Below are 23,276 nucleotides of genomic sequence, written 5' to 3' on the forward strand. Positions count from 1 at the left end.
TGACTCATCATAAGCTACATTTATTCTTCTCTCCTGTTTGTATTGGTAGGTATTCGTATGGCTTCCTGTGTTTGCTGTAAAAACATAAGTTACTGCTTCCCATGAAAGGACAGAGAGTGTATTCAATTGTCTATGACTGTTTCTCTTACCTTTTTATTGGGTACTCTTCCTCACCTGTAGATCCTCCCATCTTAGGCTTTCTTGTTATTCTTGTACTTCTCTTGTTATTGAATTCATTATTTATTAAGCTTGATATCAGTGTTTTACATATAAAATTTTGCTCATGGCATTTTGAAATATTTTGGAGGAAGGGCTTTTAATTTCAAATTTTGGGGAATTCCTTGGTGGTCCAGTGGTGTAGGATTCGTTGCTTTCACTGTTGGGGCCCAGGCTCATTCCCTTATTGGGGAGCTAAATAAGATCCCGTGAGCAGCAGGGAATGGCCAAAGAAAATTCACATTTTAAAATCTGAACTTTGGGGCCAATAATAGCGATGTTCTTTGCCTCTCAGGTAATTCTCTCTGGAATCTGAGGTGCCTCATAGTCAGAACTTCCTTGGATGGTCAGCAGATTATGTTTCCCTCTTATTGTGTTCAGGGGATCATGAGAAATACCTTGTTCTAGGTGTTATTCAGAGAAACAAAGAATTATTATTATTTTTTTAAGTAATGGGTCTCACTCTTGAGAATTTTAATTCCAGCTGGGGAGCTAGAACATACATCCAAATGGCTGAGGAACCCTGAGACTGAGAATAAAACAGGAACGAATTAATGTATCACACATGCCTAAACATCTGAGAACTCAGCAGAAGAGCAGTCTTAATGGAAAAACGTTAATTATGAAAGTCCTTGTGATGATTTTTATCTGTTTTTAGCCTGTTGTAGGAAAGACTGGTTTTCTCTCAGAGGCTAAGGGCTACTGGTATTAATTGTCTGGAACTTAGATGTCCTTTGTGTCCTGTTTTCCCAGAAAGAGCTGGGAACCTTTGCTCAAAGCTCCATCGCCCTCCATCATCAGTTCAACTCCAAGTTTCAGACCTTGTTCCAACCCTGTAACCTGATGGGAGCCATGAAGCTTATTGAAGACTTCAGCACACATGTCAGCGTTGACTGGAGTCCTCGTAAAACTGTGAAGAAGACTGGTAGGGAACAGATGGGTCCGCTCTAAGTTTTTACTTGCAGTGCAAGGTGGCTGTCTTACCCCACAGATCATTTCCTAGGGATAATTTCCTAGGGTTGGAGGAGACAGGGTATTTGTAATTCTTCCTTCTCTCTTTTATCCTTCCTTTGTGTTCGTTACCTAACTTGGAGAACTAGGTAATAATACTTGGGTTTAAGTAGAGGATGGAGTCAGTGAACAGGCCAGGGATGTGGGAGGTAGAGATGTGGCACTCATTGCTAATAATTGGATTGAAATAGATATGAGGGGAAGTATTAGGAGTTAGGTCAAGACAAACTGGTATCAAGATGGAAGTCAAGTGGTAAAGTCAGGTTGTATTTATTAGGTTTTTACTCTCTTCTTCATTAGGATCATTTTATTTCCCATGATTATAGTAGTATCTCCAATTATGTTGATTTGGGAGTTAGGAACAAAGTAAAAATGTTGTACATTTGCCTGTTCAGTATTTCAAAGAAATTTCCAGGTTTGATTTCTACCGTTCATTGGTTTAGTATTTTTAAGTAAATATTTGCCCCTTAAATCAAATATTTGTTTCTGATTGGTTCCTGGTTTAGCAAATTAGTTGTGGTTTGATCTGGATTCGGATTTGTCTTTGGATTTGATTTTAAATCCCTGATTCTTACAATTCAGTAGAATATAGTTGAATTTAAGGGCATTATATGATAGACACAACTTTTTTAGTTATATGTTGGTAATGAAAACTTAGCACCAGACTACAGTTAAAACTTGGGCTTTGAAGGTGGGTCTCTGGTAGAGAATCCGCCTGCCAGTGGAGATGCGGGTTCAGTCCCTGGGTGGAGAAGATCTCCTGGAGTGGGAAATGGCACCCATTCCAGTATTCTTGCGTTGGAGAATCCCTTGATCAGAGGAGCCTGTCGGGCTACAGTGACAGGATTGCAGAGTTGGATGCAACTGTGTGGGCGTGCACAGTTACAAGTTACATGTGTAGGGTCCTGTGTTTTTCTTCTGGGGATATAAAAATAACATTTTTGCAAGCAGAAATATGGCTCTAGAGGTATTTATCTCTGGAAAGACAGAAATGCCTGGAAATTGAGAGGCTTAGACAGCAAGATAGAAATGAATGAGACTGAAGTGTCTCATCCTCTTTATGGTTTTTTTGTCCCCAACCTCAGGAGGAATCTGGGAGAATTTAATGAAAGTTAAGTAAGAATCAAATAGAAATTTGGAATACCAGATTTGTGAGGGAGATTAAAGAAGTTGGAATCTTATCCTGGAAGAAAGCATTGTTGAAGGTCACTTTTCTTTCAAGGATTTAAAGGGGGAAGGAGGTAAAAATTTTTGGAGCATAGGGTATCTGCCAGGTGTTCCTTGGTACTTGATAAGTGTTTATATTACTTAGTGAAACAAAGACAAACAGTTGTCTTTGTTTCCTGTTACACAGGAAACAAAGACAATTTTTAACTTTATCTTTTTGTTACATGTTAGGCTGAGAATGATTGTGGAGACTTTTGGGAGGGGGGTATGTATATGGAAGGGCATCACGTTAGCTAGGGTTGGCTTTCTCTAAATGCCAAGATGCATTCAGAAGCTTTTGTGAAGCCCTCTCGTGTTCTGGAGTTTCATTTATCATGAATTTTTTTCTTATAGCCTGTAAATTGCCCTGTTTGCCGAAGCAAGTGGCTTGGATCCTAGCCACAAGCAAGGTTTTCATGTATCCAGAGTTACTTCCAGTGTGTTCTCTGAAGGCCAAGAATCCCCAGGATAAGATTTTTTTCACCAAGGCGGAAGACAAGTAAGGATTTACTGGGTGGGGAGAAAAGCACAAAATACACTGAGATAATAAGATTATACTGTATAATGAGGAATGGACACAGAGAGCAGTGTAGATGGGCATAGGTCTATAGTATGTGCCTGTCCCATCAGTGCCAAATACAGCTCTTTTTAGGGGATGACATACACGTTTTTGGAAACATTTTAAGTTGTTTTTTGTCTTTTATAGTAAAAACTAACCTCATAGTCCTGTTAGTGGATAATTTTCAAGGGAAACATTTTTATCCGTTATCCTGACAACCCTTACACAATAATTTTTCTCTCTGTATTTATGTAACTATTGGCAATTTAAGTATGATTTTGTTTTGCTTTTTTTAACTTAATATATTCTTGACCTTTTTTTCTGCATTCCATGCTGTAGCGTTGTCTTTTTCTTTGTCTCTGTATATTGTCCTTTCAGGCAGCATTCATGGCCCTCTCATAGTCCTTTTGTTTGCCACTTTTCCCTCCCTCTCTTGTTTAGCTGTTTTAATGAGGCTTCACCAAGGATCTTTGTGCACAGGGCTTCTGAAACTCTTTGAGTTTTTATCTCTTTGGGTAAATTCTCAAGAGTGAGATTATTTGATAACGGTAATAAACACTTTCCTGGCTCTTAATGTGTGTTTCCCCGCTCCATCAGCAAATACGTATACAGGTAACTGTAATTGAGTATGTTATGTTGTGAGATAGTGTTGGTGTGGATTTAATATGTCTAGTATGGTGCCCAATATTCATTTTATATTTGTTTTTTTAGGGCCATTCTTCTTCCCTCAAGCTTTGTTTGTATTATTCCTGTAAAGCACATCATGTTGTGATATTTATTAGTGATTTATGCTTGGTTTTCCCTCTTCTCACTTGATGGGAACTGCTCATTGAGTCTTATTCTCATAGTCCTTCTTAGTACTCAGTAATTATCTGAAATTTTCTGTTTAGTTTCCATTAATGTGTACAAGACTTAGAGGTAGAAGAAGTAGGTTGCAGAATGTGGAGTTCGTCTGGGAGGCTTGTCAGCGGGATGGACTGTCAAGTGAGACTGAGTGTCACTGCCCCGTTCTCAGTTTGTTAGCTTTAGGCCTGAAGCACTTTGAAGGGACGGAGTTTCCCAAGCCTCTGATCAGCAAGTACCTTCTCACTTGCAAGACTGCCCACCAGCTGACAGTGAGAATCAAGAACCTCAACATGAACAGAGCTCCTGACAACATCATTAAAGTAAGTGCTCCCTGCCCGCTCCACTGGGCGCCTTGGCTGAGTGCAGCCTTTCCTTTTCTTTTTCTCAGTCTCAGTGAATAGCCTTTTATCTAACGCTAGTCTCTCCTAACTGCACACTAGCCCTCTTTCCTTTCCAAGGACATCGATCTATTATTTTCCTATGGAGTACTATCTTCTTCCCCTGTTATGGATATTTCTGCTAAATTGTTCAAATGTAAAAATACTTATCAAATTTGTTTTCCTCTAGCTGTTCATTTTTTTTCCCCACTCTAAACCTTCACAGAGTAGGCAACAGTCCACTTATGTCCTTCTTAATTGTTTATACTTGGATATTTGTATCAGCGTTATAAAGTATACTTTAAAGTGGGGGTCCTCAGGCCACAGACTGATAGTGGTCCATAGCCTGTTAGGAACGCGGCTGCACAGCAGGAGGTAAATGGCAAGAGAGAAACTTAGAGAGCTAAGCTGCACCTCTATTTACAGCTGTTCTCAGTTGTTCACACACAGCCTGAGCTCCACCTCCTGTCACATCAGCGGTGGTCGTAGATTCTTAAAGGAGCACAAACCCCACTATGAACCATGTTCACAGGAGAGTCTCAGTTGCCCGCTTCTTATGAGAATCATCCTAAAACCATCATGGGTCCCCCGCCCCTGTCCTGTGGAAAAATTGCCTTCTGCAGAATTGGTCCCTGGTGCCAGAAAGGTTGGGGACCACTGCTCTAAAGAGTAAAATATCGCTGAATCTTGTCATAAAGAACAATCATTTTTCTCCCTGTTTCCTGCTAAGCAAGGTTTCTGCAGGGATGGTCCATTTACCTCTAATCTAGGATCTAGGTAGCATGTTTAGAATTGCTATCACTTGACTTTTCGGATTTGGGCCTTCTCTTAAACTGAAACCATGGAAGATGAAGACAGTTCTCTCCATGCTCTCTCACTGCTTCACCTCAGTTATATCACAGTGTAAGTTGGATTTTTTCCAGAGTTTATAAGCAGTGTGTAAAAACTCACAGCTGAGCCAGGTAGTGTATCATGATTACTTTGCTTTTCCTGCTGAGTATTTTGTTTCTCCTGGAGTTAATGATTGCAGTTTTGGAGGGTGAGTGGGACTTGGTTTATTATGTGTTTATTACCAGTTTCACTGACGTCTGCTTAAGTTTTATAAATCTGTCTTCAGCGTGTCAGGTATTTCAGGTGCTCCGCTGTCACCTGCATCGTCCTGAAGAAGTCGTTCCGGAGCGCTCTGGTCCTGCTCTGCTCTACCCACGCTGCTCGCTTGGCTTGCTGCACTCATGTCTCTGGCTTTTTCTTCACAATTTTCCTGGGGTTTCATTTCACCTCTTATTTGTGTTGGATCCTCTTCTTTCTGTCTTTAGAAGTATTTTTATTTCTTTTTTCGCTGTGCTGGTTCTTTGTTGCTTCACAGGGTTTTCTCTCGTTGTGCAGGGCTGGGGCTGCCCTCCAGTTGTGGTGTGTGGCTTCTCATTGCAGAGGCTTTTCTTGTTTTAGGTCACAAGCTGCAGGCCATGCGGGCTTCAGTAGTCTTAGCACGTGGGCTCAGAAGTGTTGCGTGGGACTAGTTGCCTGCGGCATGTGGAATATTCTGGGAGTAGGGATGGAGCCCGTGTCCCTTGCCCTGTCAGGTGGATTCTTAACCTCTGGACTGCTAGGGAAGTCCGGATCCTCTTATTTCTGAATCCCACAACTTTTTGGCCTTGTTTTAGTGGAGCACATCCTATATTTGAGAAAAAAATTTTTAGATTTATATTGCTTGTGTTCATGGTGTGTCATGACATGACTTGACCAATGCAATTTCCTAGTTTTGCTATTGTGCTGTATACCTAGTTTTTATATATAACTATTGTTACTTTGTAACAAATGTAGATAAGACCTGTCTATGAAACTATAATTATTAAAAATTAAAAGTTTTAAATATGTCTGTGTTCTTTTCTCCCACTTTAGTGGGTTTGACATTCTGGGTTGAAAATCACTTTAGTCAGAACAATTTAATGACTCCATTTTCATCTAGTTTCTAGCACTGGCTCTTTTGAAAGTTGATGTTCTTTTGACTCTTGAACCTTTATATAACACGTGTTTTTTTCTCTTCCTCTAGGAGTACATAGGATTTTCTTTTTTCGCCAGTGTTTTGAAGTTCACGATAATATACCTTACTATATGTCTGGTTTTACTAATTATGCCAGGTACTTGATGAACTTAACTTGGGAAACTCATAGGTTCCAGTATTGGGAAATGTACTTGAGTTTAGCGTTGCTGGTTTCCTCGCCTTCTTCTGGTCTGTGGTCTCCTGCTGTGGTGCTCAGTGGTCCGATGTTAGGCCTCTCAGGCTAGTCTTCTCATCTTGTGTTCCTTCTTTTCTCCATCACTCTGTCTTCTTGTTGTATTTTCTGGGATATTATTTCATCTTTTTTTCTAACCCTTCTGCTGAGGTGAGTCATTCCTTCTTCTGTCATAATATCTAATAGCTTTTGTTGTTGTTTGTTGAATATTCTTTAATAGCAGGTGGCAGAGGCCTGTGGGAAAGCAGTAGAGGAAGGAGGCTAGAGTTTTCTCACGTGTCCTTGGCCAGCATTGCACACCTGTCCTTAGTATGCCTGACAACCTCATTCAGAGAACGTCCTTTCCACCATGCTTCTGCCAGGGTAGGGCTACATCAAACAGGTAGCTACATCAAATGCTACATCAAAGAGGTAGCATTCAGGGTCTCTCTGCCCCTTCAACAAATTTAAAACTTGTCTTCCTTATCTTGACCTGTTTTTAATTCTTCCATTTCTGGAGGTATCTGTTGTTTTATCCTTTTTGCCTGTCTTTGACATCAGTTTAGTTGGCCCTTACCTTTTCTCCACATGGTATTTGGCTTTCTTCATTGTCCTGTGTCACTTGCCACTCATCTGTCGGCTCTTTAGCTTTGAAGATGTTACTTTTACCTTTTATTTCATTTCTCCTTTCAGGCTTTTATCTTTCAAAATTTCCTATCTGTTGTTTTCTTGGGGTTTCACAGGGAATAGAGACAAATGGATGTATTTAATCTGCCTGTTTTTTTTATTGTTTTCTTTTATAATTTATTTATTTGTTTTTCTGTGCTAGGTCTTTGTTGCTGTATGAGCTATTCTCTAGGTTGTGGTGAGTGGGGGCTACTCTAGTTGCTATACACAGGCTTCTCGTTGCAGTGGCTTCTCTTGTGGCGCACAGGCTCCAGGGATGCAGGCTTCAGTAGCTGCTGCTTCTGGCCTCTAGAGCACAGAGTGAATAGTTGTGGCAATGGGCTTAGTTGCCTTGAGGCATGTGGGGTCTTAATTCCCTGAGCAGCGATTGAACCTAATCCCTTGCACTGGAAGGTAGACCCTTCACCACTTGACCACCAGGGAAGTCCCTCATCATTGGTTTCTACTTGACTGTCTCTTCCGCTGTCTGTAAGCTCCTTGGGAGCAGGGATTGCCTCATGATCTGTATGCTTGGCTCGTAGCACAGTGCCTAGTGCTTATGGTCAGTGTAAGCTCATTCCCCTCTTCGTTCGCTCTGAAAACTGAGCTGTCTCAGTCTTTCCGTTCTTCTTTCCTTCCCTTCCAATATTCTTGCACCATTATTTGCTTAAAGGGAAGCTTACCTGTGGTCAGGATAAGGATTAGTAAGGCACTCCCATTGTGGCTGCTGAGCAGGAGCAAATTTTTGATAAGATGACTAACCATCCCCTTCCTTTTCTCTGTGACCTAAGCTTTTCTGGTGACCAGAATAAAGCTTATCAGAAGATACTAAGTAATGATAAAATATTTATTAATTGGAGATGAGCTTAATTTGAAATACAGAGCAGTCAGTATATGCTATTTGTGTGTGTGTGTATATATATATATATATGTATGTGTGTGTGGATGTTTCTCAGACCGCTGCCCACCACACTCCCCAACCTGACGAGAGCAGTTTCTAGAAGGAATGTGACTCTTGCTTTATTTCTTCACACTCAGTTTTATAAGAAGACCAAACAGCTGCCCATCTTAATGAAGTGCTGTGAAGAGATCCAGCCGCATCAGTGGAAGCCGCCTGTCGAGAGGGAAGAACACCGGCTTCCGTTCTGGTTAAAGGTACAGCGCTCCTCCTCAAAGTGTGTCAGGAGCAAAAGGTCACTACGGACCTGGCAGGATGTTCAAGGCCTGCTTTACACTCTGCTGCTTTAGCTGTAGAATTAGGACTTAAGAAATCTTCAGTCACCTTTCCTCTCCTATTTCTCCACCTCCCTCCCTCCCCAACTGGGGATTCTCTAACCTTTTAAAAATAGTGGTTAAAATGATAGTTTCTTAAAGGAAATTTAAGGAGTTTCTAGAGTATAAAATCGGGATGTAGTCTTCTTAGAAATATCTGCTATTCTGCAGAAAAATCCTTCTTAAAAGATGTCTTAAGACTGTCCTGTAAAGGCACCTAATATCTAGAAAGCCCAATTATTTTCCCCTAATTCCAGCATGGGCTAGATCTGAGTGTCCTTGTTCCCACTAGGCCAGTCTGCCGTCCATCCAGGAGGAACTGCGGCGTATAGCAGATGGTGCCAGAGAGGTCGGAAATGTGACCGGAACCACTGAGATCAACTCAGACCCAGGCCTAGGAAAAGGCAGCTCGGAACTGGAGAGTGAAACTCGGTATCCACTGCTGCTGCCTAAGGGTGTAGTCCTGAAGCTGAAGCCAGTTGCCAACCGTTTTTCTAGGAAGGCTTGGAGACAGAAGCGGTCCTCAACCCTGAAGCCCTTCTTTTTTGGACCCAGCCCCTCTCTCCAGCCTAGCTCCAGCTCTGGGAAGACACCAGCTAGGTCAGCTCACTCAGAAGCCCCTCCAAGCAAAATGGTGGTCCGGATTCCTCCCCTGATCCAGCCAGCCACGGTCTTACAGGCAGTGCCAGGCGGCCCTCCTCTGGGGGTCCCTGGGGGGGATAGTTTTGAGTCTCCAGCAGCGCTGCCAGCTACAGCTGCTGAGGCCAGGACCAGCTTCCCTCTGCCTGAGCCGCAGACCCTGCTGTCCTCCGCCCCTGTGCCCAAGCTAATGCTGCCCTCACTTGCTCCTTCTAAGTTTCGAAAGCCATGTGTGAAACGGAGAGCCTCCAAGAGAAAGGGACCCAAGGCCTCTCTCTGTCTGAAGCCTGCCCCTCTCATCCACCCTGCGCCTGTTTTCTTCACTGTTCCTGCCACCACGGTAAAGGTTGTGAGCCTCGGCAGTGGCTGCAATGTGATGCAGCCTGTCAGTGCAGCTGTGGCCCAAAGTCCTCAGACCATCCCCATCACCACCCTGCTGGTTAACCCTACTCCCTTCCCCTGTTCGTTGAACCAGCCCCTTGTGGCCTCCTCCATCCCTCCCTTAATCGTCTCTGGCACCTCTGTGAATCTTTCTGTACCATCTACTCCTGAAGATAAAGCCCCAGTGAATGTAGACGTAGGTTGTCCTTTGGCTGAGGGGAAAAATGCCTTTCAAGGCCTCGAACCCAAATTAGAACCTCGGGAACTCTCTCCTCTCTGTGCTGCTGTCTTCCCCAAAGAGGAGCACAGCCCAGGGCCTCCAGCTGCAGACAGAGTGTGCCAGGAACAGTTGTCGGAGAGCAGCGCTTATGGCTGGACTATTGTGAAAACAGAGGAGGGGAGACAGGCCCCTGAACCATTGCCTCAGGGCTTCCGAGAATCTCTGAACACCTGCCCTGAGGATTTAGAGGAAATGGTTAAGATGGAACCTAAAGACCCTGGGGAGGACACCTGTGGTGGATCCCTGGAGCAGGGCAGCCATGAGGAAATCAAAGAAGAACACTCTGTGGAGTCAGACACTAGCTTCCCAAGTGAGGAGTCAAGCAGGCCTAGAGAGGGGAAGAAACAGACAGGCCTCCAACAGGAGGAGCAGAGGAGTCAAGCAGCTCAAACCCTTTCGGCTTCTCAAGAGCCTCCTGGTGAAGGAAACTCAGGCGATGTGAGCAAAGGGTCCCCAAGGGACGCTTCCTTCTCCACTGACCCTGAAATGGTGCTTAGCAGCCCTCTGGGGAAGCCCGAAGACTTATCCAGCGTTGATGGTCAGTCAGTGGGGACCCCAGCAGGACCAGAAACTGCAGGAGAGAAGGATGGGCCAGAGGAAGAGGAAGAAGAGGACTTTGATGACCTTACCCAGGATGAGGAAGACGAGATGTCATCAGCTTCTGAGGAATCTGTACTTTCTGTCCCAGAACTCCAGGTGAGAGTTGGGCACTCTTCTCCAATATTTTGTGGATTCAGTAATAGATTTTATTTATTGATAGGCCACCTGCTTGCTTTTTGCACTAGAGATAGTCATAAAATCATTTTTGACTTTTGAATGTATTATGGAGCATAGTTTGGGAGTTGAGGTGAGAGGAGAGGGAAAGAGTTAAATGTTACATATTATATTTGATTTAAACTCATTTAAATATTAAATTGAATTTCCTGAGCACAATTTAAATGACTAAAAAAAGACAAAGGGTCATAAGTATGGACCCTGGCAAAGGAAAATTACCTTCAGAGGGGACTTTTTAAAGCTCATCTGCTCAGGGACTCCCTGGTGGTCCAGTGGTTAGGACTTGGTGTTTTCACTGCTCAGAACTGGGTTCGATTTCTGGTCAGGAAACTGTTGACTAAAAAATTAATCACAACCTCTAAGCAGAGAATTATTTTATTTGGTAGGAATGTTAAGGATTCTGAACTTGGGAGGCAGCATCTCAGTTCTCTGAGAAAACTGCTCTGAGGAAGCAGGAGGGGGAGTCAGGCTATATACAGTTGGCAACAAGAGGGTAGGAAGTCTGAACATCAGAGATTATTATTAAGTAGTAAGGAGAACCAGGTATCAAGTCAAGTTAAGGAATTTAGTGTTCTGTGTGTGGCAAGATGGAGCCTCTGGGCTCACTGAATTCATTCCTTTCATATGCACCTGAGCTGTCTGGGGCCAAATCCTGTTTCCTGTCACCTTAAAGGGTGGCGAGGATGGTGGTTGGCTGCTCTTGCATGACACCCACTCCCCTCCAGTTCCTCACCAGTCACTGGGCGTTGGCATCTTCTGGATCGTAGGCCTTGTGTTCCCTTTTGAGAGCCCTCATTCACATTAGGAGGCCATGAATCACTGATAGCTGTGACATTTTTTGTCCTCCGATATGGCAAGAAATATTTCACAGAACTAACATCCCTCAAGCTGTACAGTGTGGCCAAAAAACAAACCCAAAAAACCCCAATCACCCCCTTTACCATCCACTTCTCACCCTCCCTTACCAGTTGATTAGCCACAGTTCTTTCTGAAAAACTCTGTGCAGTCAGCCCATGGTGAGCTATTACAGCCCTCATGCACACTCTTTGGGGGGGTTTGCAGGAAACAATGGAGAAACTGACTTGGCTTGCATCTGAAAGGCGCATGAGTCAGGAGGGTGAGTCTGAGGAAGAGAACTCCCAGGAAGAGAATTCTGAGCCTGAGGAAGAAGAGGAAGAAGAAGCAGAGGGAATGGAAAACCTGCAGAAGGAGGATGAAATGATGGACGAAGCCATCGGAGACCCTGCCGAGAAGCCTCCTGCCACCTTTGACTCCCCAAAGGCTGCTCCAGAAGTGGAGACCAGCAGGACCCCACCAGGTGAGTAGGACAGGCCTGAGTGGGGGTGGGTCTCAGGAGACCTCATTGACTCAGGGACATGTGCAGAGTGGCTAGCTTATAAAACAGGTGCCAGTTCCCAGAAGAAATCCTCTGGATCCTGCCTGCCAGTCACCCTTCTCCCAAATAGATGTTTAACATGCTGCCATTGTAGAGAAGAGATGCTCAGAAATTTAAAATTTGACTCTCTATCAGCTGGTAGATTTGTACTCTGTTTATGCAGGTTTTTATACTGGTTCTTAATTCACATGTCATGTATTAGGTCAAGAGCTATGTTTATTTCAGAAAGTGCTGCTTGTTCTTCACCAGGACATAACCCCTGAGCGCCCAGCATCAGACCACACCCACTCTTTAGACTTCTGTGTTCAGTATGCAGTAGCTAAGCAGCTCATTCCATCCCAGATGGTGCAGTCATGTTGTTGACTCTGCATAGAGCTGACTTTACAGGAAGAGACGTACCTGTCATAGCCTTTTTCCAGCAGCTTTTCTCCCAAATTACTATGTGATGTTGATTAGGGGAGTTGATGGGGAGGGTGCATTTGATGAGTTGGGAAGAGCAGAGATTGCAAGGACAGAGAAACAGTTGTTTTCCTGTGTATCCTAAGGAGAGAGCATCAAAGCTGCTGGGAAGGGCCGGAGTAATCATCGAGCTCGCAGCAAGCGAGGCAGTCGGGCCCGGGCCAGCAAGGACACCTCCAAGCTGCTGTTACTGTATGATGAGGACATCCTCGAGCGAGATCCACTCCGGGAGCAGAAGGATTTGGCCTTTGCTCAGGCTTATCTGACCAGGGTAGGCAAATGCTGCTTCCTGTACCTACCAGCCCCTCTGTTTTTAAAATGAAGTCTGCCTTTCAGGCTGCACAGGAGCCTTCTCTGCCTCTACCTTTGTTTTCCTGGAAATAACCAAAAGAACTGTGTGAGTGAAACCACAAGGACACCGAGTTCAGTCTTCAGCCGATTTATTATTCCTGCCCATCATACTACCCCTCTGTTGCCCTGAACCTGGGGAAAGGTGATTTCAGCATCATCCCTGAGAGAGTAGACTAATAAGAACCTTACCTGAGCCCTTGGCTTCAGAGGAACAACATGTACACTGACCAGAAAGTGGACCTCAGTGATCTTCAGGGTCATGAACCTGCCTGTTTTTCTCAGTGGTCCCTATCTCATTCTTTTGGTAACCACCTAATTTTTTATACCCCCAGCAAGTGGAGTTCTAGCAATAACAATCATGGGTTTTCTTGTTCCTGATATTTTACTAACATTCCTAATTTATGTATTATTTACCCTCAGATGATACCATGCTGAAATATATGTAGCAAGCACTCCTTATCTATTTCAACATGGAGGTGAAACCAGGAAGGAGAGGTCCAGGCTGTGAGCTAGAGAAGAGTTTACCTGATTTTGCGGGTAGCACTGTAATCCCTGGAAAATAGAAATTTTCGCATTCCTCGCTGTCAGAAAAAGAGCTCTGCCTTGCTCATGGCCCTGTGGCCTCCATTAATCATCAGATCTTAGGACCTGTCAGAGGAGTAGCCTCTGACGGATAATCTGGAGCTCTTTAACAGTAATTCTTCCTCCTTCCTCTGTCCCATCATTTCTTGAGGCCCAATGAAAGGGGATTGGATGATTGAAAGTCCTCTCATATAGGTCCGAGAAGCCCTGCAGCATATCCCTGGCAAGTATGAAGACTTCCTTCAGGTCATCTATGAGTTTGAGTCAAGCACTCAGAGGCAGACAGCTGTGGATCTCTACAAGAGCCTGCAAATTCTGCTCCAAGACTGGCCTCAGCTGCTGAAGGACTTTGCTGCTTTCCTGTTGCCTGAGCAAGCACTGGCCTGTGGATTAGTAAGTAGAGAGGGGGGCAAAGACCACACACTAGGATCCCTGGGTCAGAGCAGGACTAGGCTTGGGTCGTGTTGATCAGGACTGTTCCAGACTCCTGGCTGTTTCCGTAGATAGCCTTCCCCTAGACCAGGGTCACGAGAGCCACCTCCTTTTCAAGGGATGGTCTTCCCAGCTCCTGTTCTCTCCTGTTCTCTCCATGTAGAGTGAAGGGTTTGACCATTGAGTGGAGACCTTAGGTATATCATAACTCTTTGCTCCTCACTGTTGCAAAACAGGCTTTCATTCAACAAATACTTATTGAGTACCTGCTATTTTGGGCAGAGTTCTAGGTACTAGAAATGTAATAATTATAAAAGACTAAAATCCTGTGCCTTCATGGAGCCTATATTCTCATGGGGAAAGTCAGGTGTTAAATAGTATATTGTATATTGTAAATATATATGTTATAGAAGTGATAAAATATATAAACAGTAAAATATGTTTAATGCTTTATAGTGATAATGTTGTAGTTTTATACACAGTGGTTTGGGAAGGCCACAGTGGTTACATGACATTTGAAATGTTGGAGAATAAGTGTCTGAACTTGAGGGATATCCCCATAGTTCTGGGTTTCTTGTCAGGATGGATAAACACAGGAGTAATGGATATGATATTATTATATTATTATGTTCATATTGTTATTAGCCTGATAGTCTTAAAGCAGTTAATGGTCATGGGATGATTATACATAATTTTTTCTTTATCATTATGAGGATCAAATGAATACATACGTGAAAATACTTTGTAAACTGGCATGTGTCTGATCTCACAATCTTTGAAAACTGTAAGCAACTTGAGATATAGAACTCTTAAGTCTTTCATTTACATCTTAGTTTTCTTGAGTCGGTAGATGCCAGTAACCCAAAGTAGATACATGCTAGGGTCTTAAAAAAAAAAAAAAAAAGATCTTACAGGGAATTCCCTGGCAGTCCAGTGGTTAGGGCTTGGCACTTTCACTGCTGGGGCCCAGGTTCAGTCCCTGATTGGAGAACTAAGATCCACAAACCTTGTGGTGAGGCCAAAAAAAAAAAAGATCTCACTGTTGTAAACCAGAGCCTTGTCATCCCCTATGTCTCCAGCACAGTTTTTCTTGGTTTTTATGTGTAGAGCTCTCACGTCCTTCTCAGGCTGCAGAGATGACTCCTCTTTTGCCCTCTTTCCACTCTGGTAGTTTGAAGAGCAGCAGGCTTTTGAGAAGAGTCGCAAGTTTCTTCGGCAGCTGGAAATTTGCTTTGCAGAGAACCCCTCACACCACCAGAAGATCATCAAGGTTCTCCAGAGCTGTGCAGACTGCTTGCCCCAGGAGATCACTGAGGTATTCTGTCCTGTCCTGTTCCCCTTCCATTGTCATCTTGGCTTCTGGCCCTTCATTCTCCCTTCCCTAAGCAATCCTCACTTCTGAGCAATGGACTTCCTGGAGGGGATGAAGATGGCAAGGAGGTTTTAGGCTTACCTAAGGCATAAAACATTTGAGTGAGGTGGTTACCATCTGAAACCAGAGCCTGACTGCTTCTCACAGGCTCAAGAATGCTATAAATACCCTGGAAGGGAAGTTAGGGAAGGAGGTGATGGTCTGGGTGGAGGGTTGGTTTCCCTCCTTGCTCTGCCTTGAGTTAGTGCCTGAGCTGGGGACCAGTAAGGCAGGGCTAGTGAGTAGTGAGTGTCACTGGGAATCAGACCTGTTAATACAGGCATGTCTAACCAAGACGTGCTGCTAAGTCACTTCAGTCATGTCCGACTCTGTGCGACCCCATAGACGGCAGCCCACCAGGCTCCCCCATCTCTGGGATTCTCCAGGCAAGAGCACTGGAGTGGGTTGCCATTTCCTTCTCCAATGCATGAAAGTGAAAAGTGAAAGTGAAGTCACTCAGTCGTGTCCAACTCTTAGTGACCCCATGGACTGTAGCCCACCAGGCTCCTCCGTCCCTGGGATTTTCCAGGCAAGGGTACTGGAGTGGGTGCCACATGGGAGCTCCCTAAATGTGCATTGATGGAGGGATGAATGAAGACCTATTTGAAGTGAAACGAGAGTCGGTTAGTTGTGTCCCACTCTTTGGGTCCCATTCTATACAGTCCATGGAATTCTCCAGGCCAGAATACCGGAGTGGGTTTCCGTTACCTTCTCCAGTTAATCTTCCTGACCCAGGAATTGAACTGGGGTCTCCTGCATTGCAGGCTGATTCTTTACCAGTTGAGCTACCACAGAAGCCCAAAGACCTATATATACACAATGAAGTATTACTCAGTTATAAAAAAGAATGAAATATTGCCATTTCCAGTAATATGGATGGCTGGATCTAGAGATTCTCATACTAAGTGAAGTATGATTTAATTCACTTGATAAGTATACTTATCATACTAAGTATAGAAAACATTTGGTTTATAATATAGAAAACCTATGGTTACCAAAGGGGAAAGGTTGGGTATGGTGATAAATCAGGAGTTTGCGATTAACATATTCACACTATTGTGTATAAAATAGGTAACCAATGGGGATCTACTGTATAGCACAGAAAACTATACTCAGTATTTTGTATTAGCCTGTAAGAGAAAAGAATCTGAAAAAGTGTGTGTGTATATATACATATATGTATATATGTATGTAATATATATATGTGTGTGTGTATATATGTTTGTGTATACAGACATACTGAATCACTGTGCTGTACACCTGAAACTAACAGAATGTTGACAATATTGTGAATCAACTATATACATCAGTTAAAAAAGTAATAATTCAGGCATACCTCAGAGACATTGCAGGTTTAATTCCGTACCATCATAATACAGTAAATATTGCAGTAAAGTGAGTCACATGGATTTTTTGGTTACCCAGTGCGTGTAAAAATTATGTGTGCACGTAAAAATTACGTGTACATGATGAAGTGAAGTGCGTGTGTGCTCAGTGAAGTATGTGTTTCTGACTCTCTGTGATCCCATGGACTATAGCCCACCATGCTCCTCTCTCCATGGAATTTTCCAGGCAAGAATAATGGAATGGGATGCCATTTCCTACTCCAGGGGGTCTTCCCAACCCAGGGATTGAACCCACATCTCTTGTGTATCCTGCACTGGCAGGCAGATTCTTCACCCACAGTGCCACCAGGGCAGCCCAACCATAGTTTATTAAGTATGCAGCAGCATTATGCTTTAAAAACTGTACATACGTTACTTAAAAAGTGTTCACAATTTGTAAATCAAGTATATTTCAACTTTAAAAACATGCTAGGGAATTCCCTGGTGGTCCAGTGGTTAAGACTCCAAGCTTCCATTTCACAGGGCCTAGGTTCAATCCTTGGTCAGGAACTAAGATCTTGAATTCTGCACACAACAGCCAAAAAAAATGCTAATCAGCATCCATGTCTTTAGCAAGTTGTCATCTTTTTGTTGCTGGAAGGTCTTGCCTCAGTATCGTTGGTGCTGACTGATCAGGTAGTGGTTGCTGAAGATTGGAGTGGATGTGGCAATTTTTTTTTTCTTTCTTTCTTCAAAAAACATTTATCTGCCTGCACTAGGTCTTAGTTGTGGCATGCGGGATCTTTTGTTGCAGCACGTGGGATCTACTTTCCTGACCACCCATCAAACCTGGACCCCTTGCGTTGGGAGTGTGGAGCCTAAGCCACTGGATGACCCGGGAAGTCCCCACAATTTCCTAAAACAATGAAGTTTGCCCCACTGATGAGCTCTTCCTTTCATGAATGACTTCTCTGTAGCGTTTTACTTACAGTAAAACTTTCAGAATTGGAGTCAGTCCCCTCAAACCTTGCTGTTGCCTTGTCAACTAAGTTTATGTAACGTTCTAAATCCTTTGTTGCCATTTCAACAGTCTTCATAGCAGCAGCTTCCCCAGGAGTAGATTCCATTTCAAGAAACCTCTTTTTGTTCATCTGCAAGAAGTGACTTCTTGCCGCTCAGGTCTCGTGTGGGATGCAGCGTTTAGCCCCATCCGCAGGCACCACAGCTGGCTTAGTCCTCATGCTGCTCCTGTCACATCTGCCGTTACTCCCTCCATTGAAATCTTGAACCCCCCCTCAAAGTCACCTGTGAGTGTTGAAATCAACTTCTTCCAAACTCCTGTCAGTGTTGACTATTTGGACCTCTTCCTGTGAACCACAAATGTTCTTAATGGTATCTAGAATGGTGAATCTTTTCCAGAAGGTTTTCAGTTTTCTCTCCCCTGATCCATTGGAGGAATCACTGTCTGTGTCAGCTGTAGCTTATGAAATGTATTTCTGAAGTACTGAGACTTGAAATTAGAAATTACTCCTTGATCCATGGGCTGCATGATGGTTCTTTTGCTAGCAGGCACGAAAACATTAATTTCCTGTACATCTCCATCAGAGCTCTTGGGTGACCAGATGTATGGTCAGTGAGCAATAGTGTTCTCAAAGGATTGTTTCCTGAGTAGTAGGTCTCAGCGGTGGGCTTCAGATATTCAGTAAACCATGCTGTCCACAGATGTGCTGTCGCCCAGGCTTTGTTGTTCCATTTAAACGAGCAGCCTCAGAGTAGATTCAGCACCGTTTGGAAGGACTGTAGGATTTTTGGAGTGGTAAATGAACATTGGTTTCAAGTTAAAGGCACCAGCTATGTTAGCCCCTAATCAAAGAGTCAGCTTGTCCTTTGAAGCTTAGAAGTCAGGCATGACTTTTCCTGTCTAGTTACAAAAGTCATAGATGGCATCTTCTTCTAATAAGTCTTTTTCTACATTGAACATCTGTTGTTAGTGTAGCCATTTTCTGGATAACTTGCTGTAGCTTTACGTTAGCACTTGCTATTTCATCTTACACTTTCATGTTGTACAGATGGCTTCTTTCTTTAAACTCTATGAACCACTTTTTCTAGCTTCAAAATTTGCTTCTGCAGGTTTCTTCACCTGTCTCAGCCTTCATAAAATTGAAGAGAATCAGGGTTTGGGGGCTTCCCAGGTGGCTCTGTAGTAAAGAATTCACTTGCCTCTTGGCCAAGCATGAGAGTCGCAGACGACTCCGTTTCCACCTTTATGCCAGGAAGGTCCCCTGGAGAAACAAGTGGCAACCCACTCCTGTATTCTTGCCTGGGAAATTCCACGGACAGAGGAGCCTGGCGGGCTACAGTCAGTCCTTGGGGTGGCAAAGAGTCAGGCGTGGACTGAACAACAACAAGGCCTTTTTCTGGAATAGGCTTTGACTTAATAGAATGTTGTCACTGATTTGATCTTCTGGTTTGATCTTAGACCACAAAGCTTTCTCCATATCAGCAAGAAAGCTGTTTTGCTTTCTTATCACTTTTAATTTCCTTCAAGAACTTTTCCTTCGCGTTCATGGCTGTTTGGCACAAGAGGCCTAGTTTTCAATCTGCCTTGGCTTTAGGCGTGCCTTCCTCACTAAGCTTAATCATTTGTTGCTTTTGACTTAAAGTGAGAGGTGTGTATCTGTACCTTTCCATTGAACACTTAGAGGCTTTATAGGCCCTAAGTATTCAAGTGAAATTGGCCTAATTTTAATATTGGTGTGTCTCAGGGAATAGAGAGGCCCAAGGAGAGGGAGACAGATGGCGAAACTGTTGGGTCAGTGGAGTAATCAGAACACGTACAATCAGAACAGTACAAGTCCACTTCTCTTTTGGGTGAGATGCGTGGTGTTTCCAAGCAATTACAGTAGTAACATCAAAGGTCACTGATCACAGATCGCCATTATAGACATAATAAACAATTTTGTAATATTGTGAGAAGTATCAGAATGGGACACAGAGACACAAAATGAACAGATGATGTTGGAAAATTGGTGCTGATAGACTTGTTGACCCAGGGTTGCAATGAACCTTTAGTTTTAAAAAAAAAGAAAAGAAAAGAAAAACCAAAATGCTGTGTCTGAGGCGTGATGAAGCAAAGACACTAAATCGAGGTATGCCTGTACTCCTGTGTAGGCAAGCAGGGAGGGAGAGGGAGTTTAGGAGTTCTTAATCAAAGAGCATCTTCTGTGTGTCTCCCAGTTGATAAGGAAAGTAGACCTCAGAAGGATATTGGATTGATTTGGAATGGTGGTCTAGAGAGGCTCTGGAGACTTCATCTTTCCTTCTGCAACTCTCCCCAGCTCAAGACACAGATGTGGCAGCTCCTCAAGGGCCACGACCACCTACAGGATGAGTTCTCCATCTTCTTTGACCATCTGCGCCCAGCAGCTAGCCGGATGGGTGACTTTGAAGAGATCAATTGGACCGAGGAGAAGGAGTATGAGGTATAGGCCGTGAGGCTGCAGTGGGGGTGTCCAGGGGGAAGGTCAGGTCATATGTAGGAGGGACATCTGCCCAGAGTCTTTGTTGAGTGGGACCAACTCCTCCCCAGTTTGATGGCTTTGAAGAAGTGGCACTGCCTGATGTGGAAGAGGAAGAGGAACCTCCCAAGATACCCACAACCTCAAAGAACAAAAGAAGGAAAGAGATTGGGGTCCAAAATCACGATAAGGTACGCCCGGTTGTTGGGGATTATCCTGAGTCAAGCCTTGCATTTTCTAAGTGGTTCTCTGGCGTAGGATGGTGCCACGCCTCTGTGAGCTGAGGCGGCCATGGAGCAGGAACCTCAGGTCAGGTCAGGCTGCTGTGCAGCACACCCTGAGCCCATGGGAAGAACAGTGCAGTGGCTGAAGAGGTCCCCCCACGATTAACTCATTAGAAGGATCTGTTTCTCTGGCTCAGAGATACTTCTCTTGCCCTTGGGTCTTCCTTTCTGTTCCTGTGAAAAATAGGAATCCTGACAACAACTGGTATCTAGCCATATTCCAAAGCATCATGTATCTCCTGTATTTTACATGGATTATTCAGTTAATTCTCATAGTTACCCTGTGAAAAGATTGTTTTGTTTGCATTTTACAGAAGAGGACACTGAAGTGCCAAGAGGGGCCGTTCCCAGGGTCTCATGTTTGATCAGGGGGGGGTCGTTTGGCTCCAGAGCCCGCTTGTACTCGTTGCTCTCTGTTCTCTTCAGGAAGTAGTTTTTTTTGGTCCCTGTCCCTTTACTACACGTCTTGTACTCTTTCTTGGGGAAAACACTTCTTAGTTACCTGAATGACCTTGGGCAATTTATTTAATCTTTGTTTCAGTTTCTTCATTGTTAATGGGGATAATAACAGTACTTCTGTCTTGGGTTTATTGAACAGAGAGTATCATTGAGTGAGCCTTCCATATGTACAAAGCCCTCTCTCAAGGGGATTGGAAGAGAGGGGAGAGCTCCAGGCACAGGGAGACAGAAACAAAGGCAGACGAGTGAGTAGATCACATCTCATGACGGAGCTCTCCAGTGACTTTGCCTCAGATTGTATTCCACTTAAATATTTCCTGCAGCATCTGGGCAATTGGGATCCGTCCGCCTATGGCTCATTTAAGGATTGTTTCAGGGATGCACAGTAGGCTTTAATTGAGTTTGGCCATTCATCTCCCCAGGCAGTGTGAAGAAATGGCACATAATAAATGAGAAAGGAAGCAGGGGAGGGGTCCAGGGGCGGGCTTGTTCGGATGGCTCACAACTCGGCTCCCTCTTGGTGCCAAAAATGTTTGCCAGCTAACCAAGCCCAGGTGTCTCCTAGGAGGCCGAGTGGCCAGATGCGGCCAAGGACTGCGCCTGCTCCTGCCATGAGGGAGGTCCTGACTCCAAGATGAAGAAGAGCAAAAGGAGAAGTTGTAGCCACTGCAGCAGCAAGGTGAGGAGAGAACTGGTGCCCAGGGGCATTAGAGCTGCTGGGGTAAGCCCCAGGTACTCTGCTGTGTGTGGTATTGTTACCCCAGATCTGCGCATTATTGAATTCCTAGAAAGATCACACATGAATAAATAATATGCTGTATACATACTCATTAGTGTGTGTATGCAAATAGAATCTTTAAAAATATAAATAACAGATTTTTCTTTTTAAAAGGAATCTTTTAGGTAAAGTTTTGAAATAGGGAAAAATACCAACCAGTTCATATATTTCCCTCTAAGATTTTTTTTTTAATGAAACAAACATGTGTGGGGAAAACAGCTGAAGGGTAATGCTGGTTCTCTAGGCTTGGTTCCCAGCAAAAATACAGTCCTTGGTTGGAGGAGGAGGGATAGAATGCAGCACTCTGGTCTGGGCCCTTGAAAATCCTTGGAGCAGCCATGCATGTTGCTTGACTTGCTGAGCATCATGGCAGGGCTTCTTCCTGTGGTCAGCCCCCAAGACAAAAGAGGTTAGGAGACCCTTGACCCAGAAGGCCATCCCTGCAGGTCTGTGACAGCAAATCCTACAAGAGCAAGGAGCCCCATGAGTTGGTGGGCAGCAGCCCCCACCGAGAGGCCAGTCTTATGCCCGGTGCTAAGGAAGCTGGGCAGGGCAAGGACGTGATGGAGGAGGAAGCCCCAGAGGAGCGAGAAAGCGTTGAGGCAGCCCAGAGCAGGACTGGCAGGAGTACCAGGAAGGGAGAGATGCCTGCTGCAGGTGAGTGATCCGACTGCCAGCCCAGCCTTTCTCCCTTTATTTCTGTCCCATTCTCACATACTTCACGCAGGGACGTCTTTGAGCCTGGAAAATACTGGTCTTTTCAGGGATAGACTACCACCTTTTTTACTAATAAACCAGTAAGAAACTCTTCTCCTGTCTAGCCTTAATTTTCTCTCCTGTGGCCTCAATCCTCTTGTAGGATTAAGAGTGCTTAACATCCGCATGATCCAGCATTTTCTTCTTGTGTTCCCATTCCTGAACCCCTTCTCCTTATCTGCAGATCCTCTATGATCTGTATTCTAAAGACTCAGCTACTCTCAGCTTTGGCAACGGACTTTATATAAACAACTCTAGCCCCTGCCCTCGCCTCACTCTTGTACATCAGAACTTTAGCACAGTAGTTTGCCAGAGTGACCCCATGGCAATTTGTAGTCCTTAGATGCAGTGTGACCCTTACGTCCTTATTTTCCTCCTAAACAGGATTGGCAGCAGGGAGCACTTTGCCGTCCCCTCAAGAAGTGACTTTTACAGACCAGCTCCTCCTTGATGGCCCGCCACCACCCTGCTCACCAGAGACTCCTCAGCTTCCCTCCACAGCTGGAACTGTGCTGTGCGCTGTCAGGAGTAACCAGGCTGGGCCTGCAGTTCTCTCCGGCCCCAGGGCATCCCCCAGACCTCAGCATGAGGGGGAGGACCATAAGCCAGGGGCTGAGTTGGAACCATCCATGCCCTGGGATGCTTCCGAAACTGAGAAATTGCCTGGAACTGTCGAACCCCCTGCCTCCTTCCTGAGTCCTGTTTCCTCAAGGACTGGAGACTTCGGGAGAAGACAGGTGCCTGGGAGAGCAGACACACAGGAGAGCTGGCTGCCTTCCGGCCGAGCTGGGGTGAGCACAGCAGACGGGATGTCCCCTCTGCGTGGAGTTTCTTCAGCAGGAGTTGACACTGCAGAGACTTCTAAAGCCCCTAGAGGAGGTTTGGCTAAAGACAGTGGAGCACAGGGCAAGGGCCCAGCGGGCGAGCTGCAGGCGAAGGCCACAGAAGCTACAGTCTGTGCCAACAACAGCAAGGTCAGCTCCACTGGGGAAAAGGTGGTGCTGTGGACGAGGTAGGTACGGACGGGGGACGTGTGTGTTTGGAAACGCCAGCTTCCTGACTGAGACTGATCGCCGTGTGTG

General features: G+C 44.6%; 1 protein-coding gene across 9 annotated transcripts in view; it reads left to right on the forward strand.

The window, feature by feature from the left end:
- The window catches only part of GON4L (gon-4-like (C. elegans)), a 96,335-nt gene that overhangs the window by 71,842 nt on the left and 1,217 nt on the right, over positions 1-23,276 (forward strand). For 6 of the 9 annotated variants that reach the window (XM_010802912.4, XM_010802910.4, XM_005203717.5 and 3 more), the window contains 14 exons: positions 970-1,141; positions 2,788-2,932; positions 4,008-4,158; positions 8,136-8,252; positions 8,662-10,365; positions 11,506-11,761; positions 12,385-12,569; positions 13,427-13,624; positions 14,835-14,978; positions 19,738-19,881; positions 19,989-20,108; positions 21,226-21,339; positions 21,885-22,095; positions 22,579-23,206. In XM_010802912.4, the coding sequence (XP_010801214.1) occupies positions 970-1,141; positions 2,788-2,932; positions 4,008-4,158; positions 8,136-8,252; positions 8,662-10,365; positions 11,506-11,761; positions 12,385-12,569; positions 13,427-13,624; positions 14,835-14,978; positions 19,738-19,881; positions 19,989-20,108; positions 21,226-21,339; positions 21,885-22,095; positions 22,579-23,206 (4,289 nt within the window). Of the gene's footprint in view, positions 1-969; positions 1,142-2,787; positions 2,933-4,007; positions 4,159-8,135; positions 8,253-8,661; positions 10,366-11,505; positions 11,762-12,384; positions 12,570-13,426; positions 13,625-14,834; positions 14,979-19,737; positions 19,882-19,988; positions 20,109-20,799; positions 20,906-21,225; positions 21,340-21,884; positions 22,096-22,578; positions 23,207-23,276 lie in introns of those variants that run through there. The other 3 variants (XM_059884593.1, XM_024989384.2, XM_024989385.2) reach the window with 3 other exon arrangements.

Source organism: Bos taurus, chromosome 3 (genome assembly GCF_002263795.3).
Source record: "Bos taurus isolate L1 Dominette 01449 registration number 42190680 breed Hereford chromosome 3, ARS-UCD2.0, whole genome shotgun sequence".
NCBI lineage: Eukaryota > Metazoa > Chordata > Mammalia > Artiodactyla > Bovidae > Bos > Bos taurus.